The sequence below is a fragment of the Apodemus sylvaticus genome, chromosome 8, assembly GCF_947179515.1.
Source record: "Apodemus sylvaticus chromosome 8, mApoSyl1.1, whole genome shotgun sequence".
In the NCBI taxonomy this organism is placed as follows: Eukaryota; Metazoa; Chordata; class Mammalia; order Rodentia; family Muridae; genus Apodemus; species Apodemus sylvaticus.
Genome location: NC_067479.1, coordinates 32,823,565 through 32,846,597, shown reverse-complemented (window position 1 = coordinate 32,846,597; position 23,033 = coordinate 32,823,565). Strand labels below are relative to the sequence as shown.

General features: G+C 34.4%; 1 protein-coding gene across 2 annotated transcripts in view; it reads right to left on the bottom strand.

Moving 5' to 3' along the window:
• Window positions 1-23,033, bottom strand: part of Pcdh9 (protocadherin 9) — an 881,596-nt gene that overhangs the window by 553,528 nt on the left and 305,035 nt on the right. For both annotated transcript variants that reach the window (XM_052190827.1, XM_052190828.1), the window contains exon 3: window positions 2,456-2,557. In XM_052190827.1, coding sequence (XP_052046787.1) covers window positions 2,456-2,557 — 102 coding nt within the window. The remainder of the gene's footprint in view (window positions 1-2,455; window positions 2,558-23,033) is intronic.

Below are 23,033 nucleotides of genomic sequence, written 5' to 3'. Positions count from 1 at the left end.
AGCATTAGCTAAAGTATAATAAACAGTAATAGTGAACAATTACTGATAGGAATTCCCATGTCCTTGTGTGTGTGTGTGTGTGTGTGTGTGTCTGTGTGTGAGAATTCCTATAACTATGAGACATTTCCCTGCCAATTGAAGAATATAAAATTTGAAAGTTCTGTCTGTATCCTGTGCAGTTTCATGGCTCTTGGAAATGAGGTATCAGAGAAGGGAAGTGACAGCTAAATTTATAGATCAAAGATGTTTAGTAAGGTGATAGGCATAAATGGTATAAAATAATGCATGCTTTGCCATTTCTGTGTTTCTATTTTAACCACTACAGTGCTGTGACAGAGGATTTGGTAGGAAGAGGTAAAAACAAAAAGCTTTAACATGACAGTTTCACTTCTGCACCTCATTTGAACTCTAATTTAAGAAAGAATTTCAAGTATGAAGTTTTTTGACATTTGCTTGGAAAACCACGTTTTATGCACTTTTAAGGTGAAATCATTATATTATTCCAAGGTCAGAAATCCTAGGTCACAAGTCAGTTTTATTCTACCATTTTCTAGCATCAAGACCTAGGTTAGGCTGGACTACCTCCTTTTGTCTCAGGTTATGATTGTGAAATCACTTATTTGTGTCACATTCTAATATTTGCCCATGGAGAGTAAAACAGTCTACAAAGCTTTTGTTTTGATTGTTGGTATTCAAGCATTTCCCAATGGCTAACTGTATAGTTTCTAAATATGAACATGGTTGTGTCTTACTCAGTATGACAATGCATGGCTATAAACAAGTCATCTCACATCATTGCCTTGGTTTTCCCTTCCACGAAGTGAATAGAATTGTAAGAATTAAAAATCAACATTTCAACAATATCAAAAAAAAAACTTTTTCTCACATTCCCAAATTAAGGAGGAATATTCAAAATTGTAAATAAGTGTTTATCAGAGTTTAAATGGCAGTTTAGGCAAGCAATGCATGCAATTATAACATGTTTTATATTCAGTGATAGAGCAGAAGAATTAATGGAACGACTACAAACTACTTAGAGTAGTGTCTAAGACTAAAATATCTCAATACCTGATATTAGCATTTCTTCATGAGTAAGCAATAATTATCTCCAGGTAAGATATGATAGGTTAAGGATTATATTTCATGATGCTTAAAGCCTAACTGGTCACACCAGTCTTGGTTTTACTTTGTATCAAATGCCATAATATAAATGTAATAACTTAATTTAGATTAATTACCATTAATTACCCAAAAAAAGGACATGAGCAAGTTAATCCTGTAAGTTACATATCATTCTATTAAAACAAAGTAATTCTTTTAAATTTATTAATGTAAGTAGGGAAAACATTAATTCTGAATATATAATATTTAGAATGTACACTTACAGGGTTTTACATATATTATAAATAAATAGCATATTATAGAGAATTAAAATAGCATTTTCTAGAGAATTATGTTGTAGGTTATAATCTACTTCCTTTTTAGATCTTAAAAATTATAAATACCTCATTAATTACTTTTCAGGAACTGATTATTAAGATGAACCACATTATTAATTGATCTATATGCAATGAATATTTAAACTGAATATGTTTCACCCAGATATCTTTCTAGAACATTCAATATAACATACTTATTCCTTCATTTTTCATAATAAATATAAGACCTTAAACTTTTGTTTTTAATAAAGTATGCATTTAAGGAATTAGATGTACTACAATTTTATAAATCATTATTAGTTCCTTAGTAATTATGTACAATGCATTTTAATCAAAATCATACCTCTTCCTTCAACTACTTCTAGATACTCATAATTTTCTACTCCTATAAATTCATGTTTTCTATTTTTTAGGACAATTGCATCCAATTTGCATTAAGAAATTAATCTAAACTTGTAGACAAATAGAAATAATAACAGAATATATATTATATATAATATGCTAAAGACAGCCTGTATACAGCACATAAACTACAAAAGCTTACATACATTGTTGATTTTTATCAGTATTTAGTATCATAGAATCAATTGAAAATATCTGGAAATAATATTTTGAGTAACACTATCTTTGGTACCATTATTTGAAAAATGTAACTCTTTTGTTGAATTCATATGTATGTTCTTATGTTCAAATAAGAAAAATAAATCAAGAAATAACATATTTCCCCAAAACTCCAAAACAAAGTCATTGATTCTTTTTTTCTAAAACTAGACAAAATTGAAGTTTCTGTTCAGTGCTATAAGCATGATAAATTCACTATCCCCCTATTTTAAATGGGAGATATGCTCCATGAATGTATTTCTCTAATCTCATTTACTTTCAGCTATCCTAAAGCACTAATAGAAAAAGAAATCAGAAACTGAAAAACATCTGTAATAGTCAGCATAGTGTATTTAAAATCTAGAGTAGATAACAATGTCCCGTACTAAAAGTGACTCTACAGACAAAAATCATACCTCAGAATGACTTTCTTCATTCTCTCGAATGTGGAAACCAGTAGAGCCAGGGCATTTCTGATGTATGACAGGAATATTGTCATTTTTGCTGTGTGAGTTACACTGAAAGAGATTACCAAATATTTGTGACAAACTACTCTACATGTCAAGTGTCCATTGAGAGACAAAGCTGTTTTCTCTGAGCCTATGGATGGAATAGACTTTCAACTAAGCAGGGTCCAGACTCAGATAGCATGCTTAGATAGATGGAAAAGCAGTAATGTAGGAATAATATTAGCATTTAGTGATTTAAAGGTATTTGTTCACATTTCCTAGCAAAGAAGATGTTATTTAAACAATAACCTGTAATATTGTTATAAGCTGATCAATTTATAGAGCTTCAGATGTTACATTATATGTGAGTTTTTTACTATAACAATTTTTAAGATGACTGTTTCCACATTCCTCACAGGAGCTGTTCATGTAAACAGAGGACATCATTACTTTCCTGTTCTTTTCTTTGTTCTTCTTTTAAGTTTCTTCTTAGTTAGGGCAAAGCTACCTGTGAATATTGCTATTTGGCCATTTGTGAAGGTTAGCATTAAAGTTTTTATAGTCTCTAACTTAAGAAAATATATCATGTACCATTGGGAATGACTCATCATTCACTTTCAAACTTGAAATGTTCTCATCCTTAAAAATATTTTTATGATTTGTATTGAATTCTGCAGATAATCATTATCTAATTTGACTTTGTTGTAAATAGAAATATCTATATGACATTAAGAAAGATTTTAAACACAATTAGTCATATGATAGGCTTTTTAGTATAGAAAAACTTAGTTCATTGCTGCTTTTTTCATACTTCAACCCCATGAGAATTCTAGTTCTACATGGGTAATTGAAACAAATACTGATTGATACTTTGAACGTCTGTTGAGAACCCAGCTAACTAAATTTTACTTGTAATACCTAAAATGCCATCTTGTCCAAATCAATCCACTGAGTGTTCCTAAATGGCCTGAACAGCTTCATCCTTATCTGTGAAGACCTTTCTTTACAAAAGATTCTTTTGTTTTGTTAAACAATAAAACTAAAATACATCTTTGAGCATGTTTTGATAAACTGCAATCATCTTAGTCATTTTAATCAGTTTCTATACCTAGCTTTCGTACATATATTCATGTTGATTAATCTACTTTAAACATCTCATGTATTATTCAATTTTCCCCAAAGAAACATTTCATAAATCTCTGTGGCTCACCAGTTGTTCTTAACTTAGATAATTCTTGAGAAATTCTTTTACAAAGCACCAATGACCTAGTTCTGGTTACTTCAGAACTCACATTGCAGACAGAGATTGGAGGTCCCGAGTCAAGAACTTTTAGGAGACGATGCTGAATTATGGCACTTACCCATATTGCTCTGTTCATTTGCTCGTTTATTTAGTAGAAAGCCATTTAATATGTGTAGGCTAACTCAAGACTTAGAGTGTATGTAAGCACATGCCCAATGACTTGCTTAAAGACGTACTGGAGGAGATTTCTCAGTTAAGAGTCCCTCTTCTCATATGACCTGGTTTGTATCAAGTTGATGTAATACTAATCAGCACAAGACCAAAACCAATCATTTTCGTGACTCTATAGGGAGGACAATGAGAACTCTACAGATGAGAAGGACTATATCATTCGCATTCAAGATATAAGAAGCTACAGAAAAATGTTTGGAAGAGATCTATTTTGTCAATTCATGAGATATTATAGAAAATTACATATAAGGAATGTGGAGATTAATTTGAAGATGATCAGAAGTACATTGAATTCAACAGTAGAATCAATAATGAAAAGTTGAGTACAGTATAAAATATGATAGCCCAGGATAATAATGGCCTTTTGGAGGTGAATTTCTGCACCTAACTACACACCATAAAAACATACAAGCTACAAACAGCATGAGTTCCTTTGCAACTGGCTAATTATACTCCAATAAATTCTTTCACTTTCACTCCAATAGGTTTGTGCCCACAAGTTTGTTTGGTGTCTCATTATTGAATAGCCTCCTTTCGTAAAATAGTAAAAACCTCAGGAGAAATTTTCAACCATAGTTACTTCCTCATTATTTTTAATTTGTCGTTTTCAGGGTGAAAAATTCCTTCGAAAATTAAATGCAGGGATGAGGTCAATGAAGAAAAGCAGCAATATGATGAACAATATTTTGAAATAAAATGTGACAAATAGCCAAACATAAGAAAAAAATGGGGGGGTTGGAAATAATTTAATCAATATGTCTTGCATATTTCTGCCTCAAAAGTTGCACCTGAAAACAGAAACATATTTTAAATCTTTCTAGTTTTATTCTACCAAAATATTCTATTTATCACATTCAATATGAATTACTATATTAAAAGTGTGGCTGATATTCATATTTTAAATCAGGTTTATTCTTATAAAATAAGTATGGAAATAAAATGTTTGATGCGAATTCAATAACAACAATCGTATTCAATGTAAATTACTGTAACTACATTTGTTCCATACCTTCAATTCTTATGATTGATCGCCTGTATTAAAATATGAGGATTAAACCTTCTTTCCCCAAACACCCATTGTACTTCCAGAGAAAATGGCTATTCACCGCCTCTAGAAAAGCCTACTCAAACTTGCTACAGTACTTTAGCTCTTTCAGTTTGGGTACAAATCCTAAGAAAGCACTTCACAGTCATAATATCAAGAGAGAGAGAAAAAAAACATCAATAGTTGAAGAGCAACAAAAGGTTTATGAAAAGTCACCTAGCCATAAATAAAAATTAAAAAAAAAAACATGGTTACTTGGTTTGCTAAAAGGGAGTTTGTTACTTTCACACTTCATTCTAGTGCAGCAGGTATGTACTCTCTATTATTGTGTCCCTCCTCCTACCTTCTTACAAAATCAAGGTTCTTTGATGAAAATCAATGGCACTGTTAGAATTCCTTCACAAGCACCACAGAGGAACAAGCTTTAGGGTTTGTGCCATATTTTCCCTCAAATAACATGCTTATTTGTTAAAACCTCTCAGTGAGGATGGCATGTCTACCCATTGTAAACAACCCAAAGACTGCTGTCACAGGAAACTATAACGCATTCTTGAAAGTTTTTGATATAAAATGTCTAGAAGTTGATAAAAAGGATTTTGTTCAAGTACACATACACCCAAACATCAACATTATAAAGTTTTGATATTTGGTGACACAAACTCCTCTTCATCTATGCATAACACAACACACTTGTACCAGACTTACCACCTCAATTTCAATAAACTTCCCTATCACAACCAAAATAGTTACATTAGTAATTCAGGAGTCAACTCTCAGTCAACAGTAAACTAAGTAAAGGTGTGATATTTCTCCCTGATGCCTTATAAGACACCACTTTTATCTCTTCACTTTCAAAACCTATTTATAATAGTTTCACACTGGAAAACATAAGAAGGGATGGGGTCCTAGTACTTCTTCAGAGAGTATTTTCTAAGGGTACCATTTATAGTAGGGAAGGGAAGGCATCTACCAAAATATCTGTCTTCAAAAGGACTGTCATGTGTACAGTAAATTCTTAAACATTTTAAGCAAAACCTCAGTAGTTATTTTTCTAAATATTTGTTTATTGTTGTGCTTAAAATGCACACTTTTTCCCTCCCTCCCAAACCTTTTCTTACTCTCTTGTAAGTTCATAGCCTCTTTTAGGTACTAATTGCTCTTATACACACACACACACACACACACACACACACAAACACACACACACAATATATATCTGTATATCTATATATATCTATATCATTATGTTAAAAGGAATCTCAGAATTCCTTTGCTGCTGGTAGTTTCCTTCTAGAATTGAGGCCTTGTGGACTTTTCCTAACCACATTGAAGATCATTGGTATCACTCATGTTCGGTTCTTGTTTGGGCAGTCATGATGGGCCTCAGAAATTATTGGAAGGAATTATTGAAAAATATATTTCTGCTCCATCTTCCAAAATTCTCCTTGAGCTTTAGCCTTGGGCGTATTTTGTAGATGTATCCTTTAGGATTGGGCTTCATAACTCTAGATAGAATCCAGTTGACTGGATGTTCTCAGTGGTTTTTTGTTTGTTTGTTTGCTTGTTTGTAGTGGGCTTCATTTTCTTGAAAGAAAAATTCCTTAACCTTCTCATATTTGATAAGTATTTTTGAAGCCCGTCAATGATTTTATTGTGGCTGCTACTTAAATTTCTTTACCTAATTTTTTAAATGTCATTTTCTTCATTTCTATTTAAGAAGATACAAGGTCCAGGGGTCTGTGGGACCAGAAAGAGCAGGCCCAGAGCAAGAGTGGACTCCAAGTGTGTCCAAATCCCCAGAAATCCTGTTCTGAGATCAGCGGAATTCCTTCCCACTTCCTGGTGCCTGCATGTCCTCGGGCATTTATCCCTATGCCCCAAACTTTGCTCTATAGGAGGATGTCACATAGCTGAGTTCAACTTCCTCTCAACTTATAATATCATGTCCAGCAGAATCCGCAATATTTCCTTATGCTAATAAGGCATCCCTAGCACCTTCACCTAAGCCAATGTTGTACACTCACTACACAGGACCTAATCATCGCCCAAAGTTTAAATAGCCTTTGCCTGCCCATCCCCCAGGATCCACCAGTTGTGTAAGGGGTGATGACCCCCACCCCACCCCGATGTGGGCAGCAAAGCAGAGATTGAATGGTAAAAAGAGACCAGTTCCTCCTGTTGATAGGTAATCTCCAGGACAGTGCCTGCAGCACTTTAGATATAAGAAGAGGTAAAGAATATAAAAAATACTTATATTTTTAAAATATAAATATATCTATAGAAAATGAAAGTAATAATAATTGATCAAAATCAGAAAACGTTTGCAATGATTTTTATGGACTAATTTTGTTTTGGCTTCCAATTTTCAATAACTTACTTATCGTCCCTTCTCTTCGACCACACTAAATGATTCACAGCAAGCTCATAATTGCTAAGACTTAGAACCTATAGCAAGCACATATATTGATACAAAATTAAGGTGGAAGGCTTTCTGCGCTTGAGAATACTCAAATAAGGAACAGTAAACACAGAGGTGGATACAGGCTTTTTCCTTCAAAGCAGCCTCCAGTAACTTCTGGCAGGAAATAGTTTCATGAGTCAACTGTTAACTAAATGGACAGATTTTAATTTATTACATGAATATATGAACAAGAATGAATCCTGTCCAACTTGAAGGAGTTGCTACCCTTTCCCCTTGGTGATCTTTGCAATATTCATAAGCTCGTTTTTTTGGTAAGACCAGATGCACATTTGCTCTGAATAAAAACACTGAACAATCCTTTAATCTCTCAGTAGCCCAACATCCACACTCTTCGTTTTCTCTTAGCAAATCCCCTCCAATATTCCATTCTATTTCTTTCCAATTTTCATTCTATACATTAAAAAAGTTTACATTCTTTTATTTTTATTAATTAATTCATTACTTTTTTTTTAACACTCCAGATTTTGTACCCTAGAACCCCTGTCCACCTTCACACTGTTTCACATCCCATACATCCTCCCCACATGGATGTCCCCACCCCCACCCCACCAAACCTCTAAAATCCATGGGGCCTCCTATCTCTTGAGGGTTAGGTGCATCATCTCTGATTGAACACAGGCCAGGCAGTCCTCTGCTGTATATGTGTTGGGAGCCTCATATCAGCTGTTGTATGCTGCCTGTTTGGTGGTCCTGTGTTTGAGAGATCTCAGGGGTCCAGGTTAATTGAGTCTTCCTACAGAGTCGCCCTCCTCCTCAGCTTCTTTCAGCCTTGTGTCAAAGGCAGCTCTTTATTTCTGCCCTCTGAAGACCTTTATTTCTACTTTGTTTTAACCCAGGTTTGCAGAGACTCTGCTGATGGAAGTGCTCAGGAATTCCCTGTTAACATTAGAAGCTGAGTTTCACATGCATTGTTTTTGAGAAAACAATATAAAAACTAAAAGGCTAACTTTGTGTAGTCTTGCCACACAGGCCATTAAACAGGCTAATGGGCTTTCCTCAAATATAGTTCCCTGCAATCAACTGAAATCGATGCATAAGGTGCATATTTCTGATTGTGCACTTTGCTTTCACAAGTAGGACACTTTAAAAAACATTTGTAAAAGATTTCTCTACAATTTATAGTATTATAACGTAACTGGTGGAGTGAAGTGTCTCAAAAGAGCATACAAGGAAGACAACACATACAGGAATAATATCTTAATACAACTGGAAGAGAATAAAGACATGGGAAATTTAACTCTTAGGAAATTTTGGAAGTGGTATAAATTGGAAAGCATGATGAAACATGTTCTTATGTTGGCCAGAAAGTGTCTTTTAATAGCTCTTGCAAAAGTAATGTTCATTATCAGAATCTGTCTGACTTTTATCACCTAATTCTAACAATTTGAAAGACTGCATTGGCACCAAGTAACACAGCCCCAGATAGCTTTTTTTTTTCAGTTAATTATTCAGTATGTTATTTCTTGTCTGGCATTTCAAAGCAACCTCTTCTCATAAATCCTGTGGTTACGATAAAGTTTAAGCAAATCCAGCCATTGTCCATTCCTGAGAATGTAAGTTCTGTTGAATTCCCTTTTGAATTTCCATCCTTCTCTTAAAAGAATATTGATATATACAAAAATAGACATATAGGCCCACATACATAGAACCACGCAAATAACTGTACCCCAGACAAGCAATTACTCAGGCCTCTAAGGGAATTGCATTTGACTGAGTTTTTCATCCTGTTCTCAGCATGAGAGTAAATGAATGCACAAGAGAAAAACCAGGTAATTTTGTTTTATTGTAAAAATTAATGGGTAATACAATTAAGAATTAAGAAATAGCACTATATTTCAAGTTGCTTGCCAGGATACTTCCCAAAACACAATAAGTACCCAGTACATACCAAATGAACTAGAGTGATAAATATGAAAAAGATGTTGAAGCCACGGATTCTTCATTACTCAGTGTTGGGAGGTGAGTGAATACAGTTTTGCTAAATAAATAATATCCCTCATGAGGTTCCCTCATACAGCTGTAAATTCCTTCCTTAAACGTTACCTACATTCTGTATAGGTTAACAGAGATAAAATCAGATGTAATTTCATGTCATTATTCATAGAAGCGTATGAAGACCTTCCTGAAGACCAAAAAATCAGAGCTACTTCTTGAAAGTTTTGACATATTTCCCTAAAAGTTTCACAGACCCTCTGAAACAGCTTTATAATATTCTTTTAACCCAATTGCTATGACTGCCCATTGAAGCAGAATTTCCCCAGAAAACATATTTATATTCAAACACTAATGTTCTACAATTTATAGTTTATTCATTCCCTCCTCTCCTTTATTCACTCCCTCCTCTCCAACCTTGCATTGTTACCTTCCCTTGAAGAATACGGTGAATGCTTTTGAATGACAAAATGATTACATGTTATATAGCTTTAACAAAGCTCCTTTAATGTCATTTGTTTTCATATTGCTATATAATAAGGTATTTTAAATAAATGACTGTAAACATCGCAGAACTTCCTATGCACTTAAAAACAAATAGTTCTCCCTAAACATATTCTGAGTAATGGAAGAGCATACACTTCCAGTACCAAGATCAATCTGTATTATATTTAACATAATTGTTTTCAGATGACATTAGCCTACATTTTATTTATTGTTTAAAAAAATTCAGAGTTGTCCATCGTTGAATTGACTTCATACTTTTTTTTATTCGATATAATTTTTTATTTACATTTCAAATCATTTCCCCTTTTCTAGCACCCCACTCCCCGAAAGTCCCATAAGCCCCTTTCTCTTCCCCTGTCCTCCCACCCACCCCTTCCCAATTCCCCTTTCTGGTTTTGCCGAATACTGCTTCACTGAGTCTTTCCAGAACAAGGGGCCACTCCTCCTTTCTTCTTGTACCTCATTTGATGTGTGGATTATGTTTTGGGTATTCCAGTTTTCTAGGTTAATATCCACTTATTAGTGAGTGCATACCATGATTCACCTTTTGAGTCTGGGTTACCTCACTTAGTATGATGTTCTCTAGCTCCATCCATTTGCCTAAGAATTTCATGAATTCATTGTTTCTAATGGCTGAATAGTACTCTATTGTGTAGATATACCACATTTTTTGAATCCACTCTTCTGTTGAGGGATACCTGGGTTCTTTCCAGCATCTGGCAATTATAAATAGGGCTGCTATGAACATAGTAGAGCATGTATCCTTATTACATGGTGGGGAATCCTCTGGGTATATGCCCAGGAGTGGTATAGCAGGATCTTCTGGAAGTGAGGTGCCCAGTTTTCGGAGGAACCGCCAGACTGATTTCCAGAGTGGTTGTACCAATTTGGAGCCCCACCAGCAGTGGAGGAGTGTTCCTCTTTCTCCACATCCTCTCCAACACCTGCTGTCTCCTGAATTTTTAATCTTAGCCATTCTGACTGGTGTAAGATGAAATCTCAGGGTTGTTTTGATTTGCATTTCCCTAATGACTAATGAAGTTGAGCATTTTTTAAGATGCTTCTCCTCCGCTATCTGAAGTTCTTCAGGTGAGAATTCTTTGTTTAACTCTGTACCTTGAGAAAATCAACAAGATAGATAAACCCTTAGCCAGACTGACCAAAGGGCACAGAGAAAGTATCCAAATTAACAAACTTAGAAATGAAACGGGAGATATAACAACGGAAACTGAGGAAATCCAAAAAATCATCAGATCCTACTACAAGAGCCTGTACTCAACACAAGTGGAGAATCTGGAGGAAATGGACAATTTCCTTGACAGATACCAAATACCAAAATTAAATCAGGACCAACTAGACCATCTAAACTGTCCCATAATGCCTAAAGAAATAGAAGGAGTCATAGAAAGTCTTCCAACCAAAAAAAGCACAGGACCAGATGGTTTCAGTGCAGAATTCTATCAGACCTTCAAAGAAGAGTTAACACCAATAATCTTCAAACTATTCCACAAAATAGAAACAGAAGGAACACTACCCAATTCCTTCTACGAAGCCAAAATTACGCTGATACCAAAACCACACAAAGATCCAACAAAGAAAGAGAACTTCAGACCAATTTCCCTTATAAACATCGATGCAAAAATACTCAATAAAATTCTTGCCAACCGAATCCAAGAACACATCAAAACGATCATCCACCATGATCAAATAGGCTTTATCCCGGGAATGCAGGGTTGGTTCAATATACGGAAATCCATCAATGCAATCCACTACATAAACAAACTCAAAGAAAAAATCCACATGGTCATTTCATTGGATGCTGAAAAAGCATTTGACAAAATTCGGCATCCTTTCATGCTTAAAGTCTTGGAGAGAACAGGAATTCAAGGCCCATACCTAAACATAGTAAAAGCAATATACAGCAAACTGGTAGCCAGCATCAAACTAAATGGAGAGAAACTTGAAGCAATCCCACTGAAATCAGGGACCAGACAAGGCTGCCCCCTTTCTCCTTATCTTTTTAATATTGTACTTGAGGTACTAGCTCGGGCAATTTGACAACATAAGGAGGTCAAAGAGATACAAATTGGAAAGGAAGAAGTCAAACTATCATTATTTGCAGACGACATGATAGTCAACCTAAGTGACCCAAAAAACTCCACTAGAGAGCTCCTACAGCTGATAAACAACTTCAGCAAAGTGGCAGGTTATAAAATCAACTCAAGCAAATCAGTGGCCTTCCTGTACTCAAAGGATAAGCAGGCTGAGAAAGAAATTAGGGAAATGACACCCTTCACAATAGCCACAAACAGTATAAAGTATCTTGGGGTGACTCTTACCAAACATGTGAAAGATCTGTATGACAAGAACTTCAAGACTCTGAAGAAGGAAATGGAAGAAGACCTCAAAAAATGGGAAAACCTCCCATGTTCATGGATTGGTAGAATCAATATAGTTAAAATGGCCATTTTGCCAAAAGCAATATACAGATTCAATGCAATACCCATCAAAATCCCAACTCAATTCTTCACAGAGTTAGAAAGAGCAATTATCAAATTCATCTGGAATAACAAAAAACCCAGGATAGCTAAAACTATTCTCAGCAACAAAAGAAAGTCTGGGGGAATCAGTATCCCTGACCTCAAGCAATACTACAGAGCAATAGTGTTAAAAACTGCATGGTATTGGTACAGTGACAGGCAGGAGGATCAATGGAACAGGATTGAAGATCCAGAAATGAACCCACACACCTATGGCCACTTGATCCTTGACAAAGAGGCTGAAAACATCCAATGGAAAAAAGATAGCCTTTTCAACAAATGGTGCTGGTTCAACTGGAGGTCAGCATGCAGAAGAATGCGAATTGATCCATCCTTGTGTCCTTGTACTAAGCTCAAATTTAAATGGATCAAGGACCTCCACATAAAGCCAGACACTCTGAAGCTAATAGAAAAGAAACTGGGGAAGACCCTTGAGGATATCGGTACAGGGAGAAAGTTTCTGAACAGAACACCAATAGGGTATGCTCTAAGATCAAAAATTGACAAATGGGACCTCATAAAATTACAAAGTTTCTGGAAGGCAAAGGACACCATCAAGAAAACAAATTGGCAACCAATAAATTGGGAAAAGATCGTCACCAATCCTACATCAGATAGAGGGCTAATATCCAATATATATAAAGAACTCAAGAAGTTAGACTCCAGAAAGCCTTCTTACTTTTAACACATATAAAACTGGAATTTCCTCAACACAGGAAGCACAAACAGAATTAAAAGCTTCTAAATATTCCTAACATTACAGAAGGGGCTTATATGAAAGGTGCTCACTTAAAATTTAACACTGCAAGTCTTCCACTGTGTGTCTGAACTGACTAGAAAAATTTAAGGAAACAAAACTAATTAATGTTCTTTGCTTATTATCAGTGGTCCTTTAAATTATCAATCGAGTTAATTAATCCACAAGAATAAAGACATCATGTTTTTCTATAGATAAATGTGGCAAAACAATACTGAAATATTGCCAAATATATAAGAACAAATATTTAGAACAAATAATTAATATGTTCTAAAATGAACATATTAGAGCATAGCACTATTTTATAAATGTTCTATGAAATGGCATCATAATGCTTATAGGACACCAATAGGAAGAGAAGGATGTAATGACAGGATTTCCTTCTAGTAAACAGCCTTATTTAGAGAGAACACAGATGAAATCATAGATGTACAAGTGTGCATGCACATAAATACTATTATTAAGTATATTTTATAAACTATTTCATTTATTTCATATTAAAGAGGTTTATTATATATATTAGAAGTTTATGAAATATAAATATGCTAGAAAATTTTGCTATATCTTTAATAAATGCAATATCACCTGGGAAGTCTAAGATTAAATACTTCTGAAAAAAATATCCTCACAGATTTTTTTTAATTGTCTGTGGTAAGACAGAAACTTTGAAACCTGACTTGAATATGTCATGATATTAGAAAAATATTGCCGAAATAAGTATTTTGAAATAATATTAGCTTTTCTTTCTGTCTGCATGCCAGGCATCAAAAACCACAGTCTGCAAGCTAACCATCAGCTAAAGAAATCAAATAACAATTTCAGACGTTCAATTCCAGAGTGCTTTCTAGTGATTTGAAAATTCAAGGATATGCCAGTTATTTGCGTATTGTCTTTCAAGGCTCTTGTGTTATTCGGTTTTCCTCCTGAAGGCTACTTTTCATAATCAAAATGTCTGAAAGTGACCCTGATGTATACACATAGGCTGGAAATCATATATGCCAAGAGGAGCCAGGGAGGGTGTACTTTGTCTGGTTCTTACTGGCTCAAATGAACTAAACTTACTGTGAACACGTAATTTCAAAATATCTGTTCTAAGTTAACAGTTTACCTTCTGATCTCAAATGTATACATCTAAGTTGTGCAATAATTAAATTTGAATGAAAAATGCATAACTTTTCCTATAATGCTTTAAAGTAACATTGATGTTCTTTAGCGCTCTGCCATGCGGCATTAGGTGCCTGCTGGTGCCGGTGCCTCCTCACCCAGCTCTGATTACATCATTGATCCACACACAGAACATGCCACAAAGTCTGATGTATATCAACTCTGCTTCCTCCTTACAGAAAAGGATCTGGTACTTGACTGGTACTTGAAACACCTTTTGAAAAGTGTAAAACTAAATAGTCACGAACGAGATAAATTAACGTGTTGTGAGACGGGAACTCTTCTGTAACTCTAGTGTGCACAAAGCTGAATTTCTGACAAGCTGGAGGACCTATTTTTGCAGACCTAGTTTTAAAATTAAAGTTCAGGTACTTTAGGAATGAAACAAAGGCACATGAGAAATATTCTCATTTTCAAGATCAGAAAAATATTTTTTTCTAATAGAATTTAGCAAATGAATCTTGAAAGAACATACTTTACCAAAAAAGATATGCTAGTAAGAGTAGTCACTGCTAGTAGAATTTATCTTTGGTAGTCATCATAGCTATATCTTTGGAATTCCTTTTCTTTTTTTGTCTCCCAGCTCCAAACTAATATTTTTTTTCAGTAAAACTATTATTGTTTGTGGTCGCTATAAGTTTGGCCCCCATAAACTCATGTGTTTGATGCTTGACCTGTAGGGCGTGGAAGTATTAGGAGATATGGCCTTGATGAAGTCGTTGTGGCCTTGCCGGAAGAAGGATGCTGTTGTTTGTGCAAACTTAGTGATCTCTTGCTGGAGGAAGCTGTGTGTGCAAGCTTTGGAAGTTCATACATAGGCTGAGTCCCTCTGCCAGTGTGAAACTCAGTCTCCTCCTCCAGCACCATGTCAGCCTTCAGGCAAGCCCATGTTTCTCACCATAATGATAACGAACTGAACCTCTCGAAGTCTAAGCCAGGCCCCATTAGATGTTGTCCTTTAAATGGGTTGACATGGCCATGTCTCTTCACAGCAATGAAAGCTTAACTAAGACACTGTTTACCTTTTAATCTCATGGCCATAGAATTGCCAATATTTGATGACTTAAGCATCAGTATTTCTCTTATCTACTGTGATTGTCCCCTGGTGAAGAACTGAAGGGCACTATAGCAGGAGTACGATGATTATTTAATCAGAGTGTGAAATGTGTATTTGTATTTGCATATATATATGCACATATATATACATATATACTGTGATATTCTCTCAAAGCATCACATGAACTCTGAAATTTACATAATGATTCACTTCAATAAATAAAGGCATTCATTGACCTACCAATTCCATTATCCATAAAAATATTTTAAATAACTAAAGAACAGTAAAGAAGTAAATGATTTTTATTCTTCAAGAGTTTATGCACATTACATGAGATCACTGTAATAAATTTCCCATATCTCTTAAATGTACTCAGAGGTATGGTTAAATGTCACTTAAGAGATTGAAAAATATAATTGGATATTAGAATATGTAATTATTCAACATAAATATTAACAATGTTACACTTTATTTTTCTAACAGGAAATTCTTCAGAAGAATTAAGAATAGTGAATATTTGTTGTGCAGTATTATATTTCTGTCTTATAATACAACTAAAGTAAGTATATTTATTTCAATGAAAAGATTAATATTTAATTTCATCATAATGTTTACAGCAGAAAGGTGGATTTGTAATGCAAAAGTTTTGAAATTATTGTTTTATATACAATAGTTTATTGTTTAAAACATTTCTCTTAAAATAGCAACAGTAACCCACTTTCAAACGATGACAGTATATAGTTCAAGAAAAATATTAGCATACACTTCCAGATACACACATGCATAATCTTCGTATAAATAACAATGCCTTTGAAGCGCTGATATTTGTGAGCATGTAATATCACTCGATTACAACTACAACTTTTTTATAAAAGCTATTTGTCATCTTCAAATGATTTGGATATGACAAAGCTGAATGGATTTTGTGACTCCTCACCAATGAAGGCAAAGATTCCATTAGACACTTTAAACACTATCTGTTATCTTTCACTTATCATTTGATTACTAGGAGGCTTGATAAGAAGAGAAAATGAGATCATCAACACTAATTTGTGTTGGTTTCTTATCTCAGTGACAAGCTGTTTGACTCAAATATTCTGCACAGATCTGAAAATCTCCAGGGCATTGCGGAATGCATTATCTCACCAACCTTCAACCCATACCTTTTGCCCTTTCGCATCCGAATCATTTCATAGAACTTGTAAATGCCCTGTGACTTGCCATCACACCCATTTACAGTAAACTTGTGTAGGTGTTAAAAGCGATCCTGTACGTCCTGGGATGTGTCTTGATCTTCTTTACAATGTTATTTATAAGCCTTAAAGTTGAAACTGTATTCTCCTTCCGATCGGGCCTGTCTACACATTGTCAGATGTGTACAGTGGACAATAATATACATGTGTACATGTCTTCCAGTTTGTGTGTGTGTGTGTATGTGTGTGTGCATACCCATGCGCAGGTGGTTATAGGCTCAATTCCAAAGGAAGTGGCTGTCCCTAGGCGTGCGCTTGTGTGCAAGAAAAGAAAGAAGTAACTTGGCAGGAACTGGTATATGTTACAGTTCAGTAAAAAGAACTAAGACTCATCAGAGTAAACAGGATTATATATTTGACCCTGGGCTCAGTAGCTCTTGCTTCCTCTTTGACTTTCTTTCAGGCCTACTTTGTTTGAAGACCTATTGGATGGAGTTCCCTTTGCAGTGCATGCCAGGGACACTCAGTTAATACATAGAATATGGCCTGAGATCCATACTTGCAAATAAGGATTTACAGCAACTTTTTTTTTAATTCAAGGGACTTAAACATTTGCTAGACTTGTGGCATATTAAAGGTGAAAGGAGTGCATAGATTTCTTTCTTAACCTTCAATATTAATGGGAGAATAAATCACAGAGACTGATGTTGGATAGAATATGTCGAGGTCCATGACTAATATATTTCATTTCACTTTATTGGTATAGGATAAGACTTATCTTAATTTGGCTTATAATAAGTGAGTCGAACACAAATCAGCAAGTTTCATAATCCCATGCTTTAAATTTTACAGCATAAAAAATATCCTTTGATTATCAGGGAAGGGGTAATAAAGAATTGTCAACATTCTAAACTTTAACCCCTAACTTAATTCAATTCAAATGGCCATTATATTTATGTGAAGATAAATTTCACTGTTAATAGTTTTCATAAAATTTTAAGAAACTTGCTATTGAACTTTGTATTCAAATTTTGGCAATTCAGTTCATAATGTTCCATGCCCAGCATCTATGGTATCCAAATGCCGATCATTCTCTTAAGCCGTGATTAAAAAGGAGGGTCCACTGAATTTAAAAGACTCTGAATATAAATGTATATTATGTTTTATATATATATTTATTTACACACATATATATACACATATATGCATGCTCCATATATGTTATATATATTTAAATATAAACAGGATAAATGCACTTAATATGTAACTTACTCCTTATAATTTAAACTCCTTTGAATTAAGAGTTGATCATAAGCAATATTTGAATAAACTTTCCTAATTTGCATCTTGTTCTTTTAAGATTATTGACATTGTACATATCCTCTCACAATACAGAGCATCTTTGCCATTCTTATTCCCTGGTGAGTTCTCTAAAGCATGTCGAAGAATACAAATTTGTTCACTGTCTTATTAAAATAAATAGCTACAAATAACAAAAGAAATTTGCCCAAGGATGGGAAATTCAAAGTCTGCACAAACACCTACTAAAGGGCACATTCAGCAAATATTTACAGACTTTTAAACAAGCTGTAAAGGAGGACACATGAAGGAGAGCAAACCTTATTTTCTACTGCTCATTAAACTGAAACTACTAGCAAATGAAATTTCACTTAAGAAGAAAGCCAGCACCTACATTCTCTGACTTCATTTGCCAACTTCACATATATTAATAAATCATACTCTTCACTTGTTGAAAGCTTTTTCCTCTTACTTGATGGTTTATGTTGGTGTCAAGTCAGACCAGGCACCAATGTCTGCTCAACTGATGCATCGTATATCAAAGTATACCCTTTAAATCAACTGCCATGAAACTAAGACTTTGAAAACATGTGTCTATAAAAGTGGGGCACAGTTGTGTTGTATATATTTTTATCAATGCATAATTTTATGAGCCAAAATTGTTCTTTCATTTTTTCTAGTCTTTGAAGAGCATAAGACAAATGACTCACCATATTCTAGAAACATTTTATATTTTAAATCATCTCTGAAACGCAATCACTAATGAGTTATTTGATTACCATAATCAGAAACACTAATCACTACAGTCTTGATGAAAATTCAGACATTATCTCAAGAGGGCTTTGGTGAAATAAATGTGTCGGCATGCTATTTGTATTTTCCCATAGTTACTCATTGTGAATTGGGATAAAAGAAGCTCTTGCATAGAAGTTACAAATTCTTAGTATATGGTACAATACAAATAACAGGTATAAGAGAAAGAATCTACTCACGAAAGTGGAAAGTTATACTATACATATTCTCTTGATAGCATCTACACATTTCTTGATAATGTACCCAGAGAGACAATTTACTTGATTATATAAACAACTTTGTAATCACATATGTTATATAGAGTTAAATTCTTTATAAACCATTAATAGCCTCGGCTTTTGACCTGGTTTACACTTACAGGATGCTGATGACTAAGTCGTACCCCTGTCCTAAGTGCACTCTGTTCTCTTTTGAAGAGTCAACAAAGAAGATATCGAAGGACAGTGTAGAGAGAATAACTAGTGTATTATAAAGATGGATGCATCACCTGTCAATGAAAGAAAACCTATGGCCTATAGGAAAGAGTAGAATAGAAGGTGGAGCATCCAGGAGGCAGAAAGAATTCTGTGACAGAGAAAGGCAGAAATTTGTCTGGCAAGATATGACAAGATGGACATATGGTACCTGAGCACATGCATCTGCTGTGTGGCAGAAGGTAGGCTAGAATAAATGAGATATTTTAAGTTATATCTAATCAAAAAAGATCCTAGATATATGATCAAGGTATTTGTAAGTATATTTTGAGTCTGAGTCTTATATTTGGAAGCATGGTCCTGGGAGGAAGAATCAGGAACCTAATTTCAACAAATCAGACCTTAAGATCAAATATTACTTACAGATCACTTTTTAATGTTTTGTTGTTGATGATCACTCATATTTTTTTTTAATAAATTTCCTACTTCAAATACTTAAAGGAGACAAAGAAATTCCATTTAGTGCTGAATATTCCAAAGTCTCTTATTCTCTGGATAATATCTGGCTATGGGTAAATATATTTGTTTCCCTGTGTTCCGGAAGAAAGCTAATCTGATGAATTGTACTGATCTCTTGAGTATAGCAGAACCGTATGAGTAGTCATTTTGTGAAGGCAGAAAGAGTGTAAGAGCTAATGAATAGAGAATCCCAAGAAGACAACACCATCTAAATGAACATAAACAAATCTGTATGACTTCACAGAAACTGAACTGAAGCCGTGTGCACAGGGCCTGGATAGGTCTGTATCAGGTCCTCTCAGGATATATTATGGCTTTCAACTTACTGTTTTTATGGTTTGTCTAAGAGTGCAAGCAAATCTTTTCATGATTTTTCTGCCTTCTGTTGGAACATTTTTCCTGAAGTAGGTTTGTCTTGTCCAGCCTTGATGTGTTTGTTTTTTAATCTTATTTTATATTTTATTTTGTTACATATATATTTAAATGGATGGATGAATGAATGCACAAATGATTATATGAATAAATGAGAACCTAGCCCCTAGAGTAAACATTAATAATTACATTGTCATTTATAACTACTGGGAAAGGAAAAAACAGTTTCATCCTAAAGAGTGACACTGGGTATATCAGCTATTGTAGAACAGAATCAAAAGTAGTTTACCAACATGTTGTTGTTGTTATTATTATTTTTTTATTTGGTTACATTTCTGTGATGTTTTGGGTTTTGTTTTTCCTTTTTGGTGTGGTTTTATTTTGCCTTCTTGGATTGGAGTGATTTTTGTTGTTGCATTGTATCTTTGTTTCTAATTCAAGAAATTACTTAAATTTGGGTAGGTAGGAGAGAGAATCTGAAAGGACCTGGAGGAGTGGGAGAATATGACCAAAATATATTTAAATTTAAAATTATTTTAAGAATAAAAATGTAAAAATAAATGAATGCCAAACAAATGAAAGAATATATATAGGAATGTGAGATTATACATTTAGAGTCTGAGTGGATGTTTCAATTATTTCTTTGGTAAATTACATCTAGTAAGTATTTATTTTCCCTCTTTTTTTTCTTCCATATATCTAATCTTTGCTTATCTATTTTTCATAACCTTAAAACACTCTTTATACCTGGGCTATGTGGGATACTCATTATCTTGGCATTTCATAGTCTACATGCTTGGTCATGTAATTTTCTGATTCTTCACTTCTCCGGAGATCTTCAAAGAGTTGCCTGAGTTCAGTAGGATCCTACGAAGTAGTGACGTATGATAGCAATTTATTGGTTCTGAACTTGCTCTGATTACCTGTTCAGCCTTGCTTCACTACCAGAAAAAGATTTTTTATATACTAAATGCCACCTGTAGGAATCTGTCTGATATCTAAGACACTTGTCAAAAAAAAATCAAGTCATCAGTCTTTCCCTTCCTTACTAAAATTTCTTACTTTTGCATTCATAGAAAACCTGAGTCTGGTAAGACATATTATATATATCATAATTTTTTTCAAAAGAGTAAAAAAATTCTGGAGAATACAGTTGCAAGAAAAGAGCCTAAATTAGTTTTGGGGGTTAGAGAATACAAGGTCAATGGGGCCATATTACCCGACAGCTCAAGAAGAGGTAATTTTATATGACACAGGACCTCATTATTCTGAGAGCCTAGATGTGTTGGATAGGCATTTCTCCCAACATTCACACTCTGTTTATCAACAATAAGTAAGTGTTCCTAGTTCCTATTTTCTTCACAAGTATACCAGCACTTGTTCTCTCTCTCTCTCTCTCTCTCTCTCTCTCTCTCTCTCTCTCTCTCTCTCTCTCTCCTTTAGCTGTTCTGGCATAAAACAAAATTTTAAAACAGTTTTAATGTTCACTTCTGTGACTAACATAATACTAAACTGACACCTATGTACTTAGTTTTATATGCATAGATTAATATATCTGTCAACCCTCATCAGAGAGATTTATATTGGCAGTGTATGGAAATTAATACGGAGACACATAAATGATTACTATTAAGAGAATAAGAGCCTGGAGCGCTCAGGTTTAGCTGGAATATCTGTATCACACTGACTACCACCAATGATTATTTTGGAAGTTGGGGAGAAAAATCTGTACTAGCCAGAAATATTAGATACCTCCAGTAAAGCAGCACTTGCTGAGCATGGCAGGACCGTAATCTACACTGACTCAGTGACTGTGATTCCTTGCCCGAGACCTTTAGACGATCAAGCCAGTAATAATGATAGCATGGACTGGTAAGGGGATCATGAGCTCTCACCCCTCGCTAATAAACTATTGGCAATTTACAGATGCTAGGAAAACAAGAGTACTTTTTCTTCAAAGATATGGCCCCTGAAAGGCTCACATGTTCCCGTGGAGGGTTTTACAGGAATGCACACATGGGTGGCACACCATAGTTTTGATGGTTTATTTTTCATCTCTAGACAGACTGGAGATGAAAGAGTGAAGAGAAAATAAGGGAGGAGTTTGAGGGGAAAGAATGGGTGTTGTTTATATAATGTGTATGATACATATGCCTATATATTATATAAATAAATATAGAGGATATAGAGATTGAGATTTAAATATAGATACAAATAGATACAGATACGGATGCAGATATACAGACATAGATATAAATTCCATACATCTATAGATAATATTATAATATACAAAAGAACAAAAATATACATCCTACTTGCACTCATAGTAATTGAACATTTATATATAACTGATGTTACTTATATTTCAGTGTTTGTGGGCTCTAAACTCTATACCAATAACTAATATATTACCACTCAGGAGGTTCTGTGTTTCCTATCTGAATATCAATTGCACTTGTTTAAGGAAACTTGGACTTAATGAGCCCAGATAACATGAGATGGATATCTTTAGCTGTTATGAATGATAATAATAGATATGATTTTGCTATGAATGATAATACTTTATAGGCTTCTTAATAAATAGAAAAACCATATAGATTTGTATTCTCGATAAGTTATGGCGAAATTATGTTTACTGTGATTATTACCAAATTTTAGGACTTTCTGAAAATTTCCACCTATAGCATTAATCCACTTGAAAGGGAGACGCTCAATTTACAGTGTATTTTGTGATTCCCTAAACAAGTCTTGAATGATGAATTTCACTGTCTAGCTGAGGTAGTTTACCTCAGCACATAATTTCTTATATTAATAACTTCCCTCACAGGAGTGAATGACCTTCTATAAACACAATCCTTCCACTCAATCAAAAAATTAAAGCCTGTTCCCACCTCATAATTCATCCTCTTTTCTCCAGACAATTGCAGAAGCAAAGCCAAGCACAAATCTCCCATCCTCATCGTATGTAATACAAAATT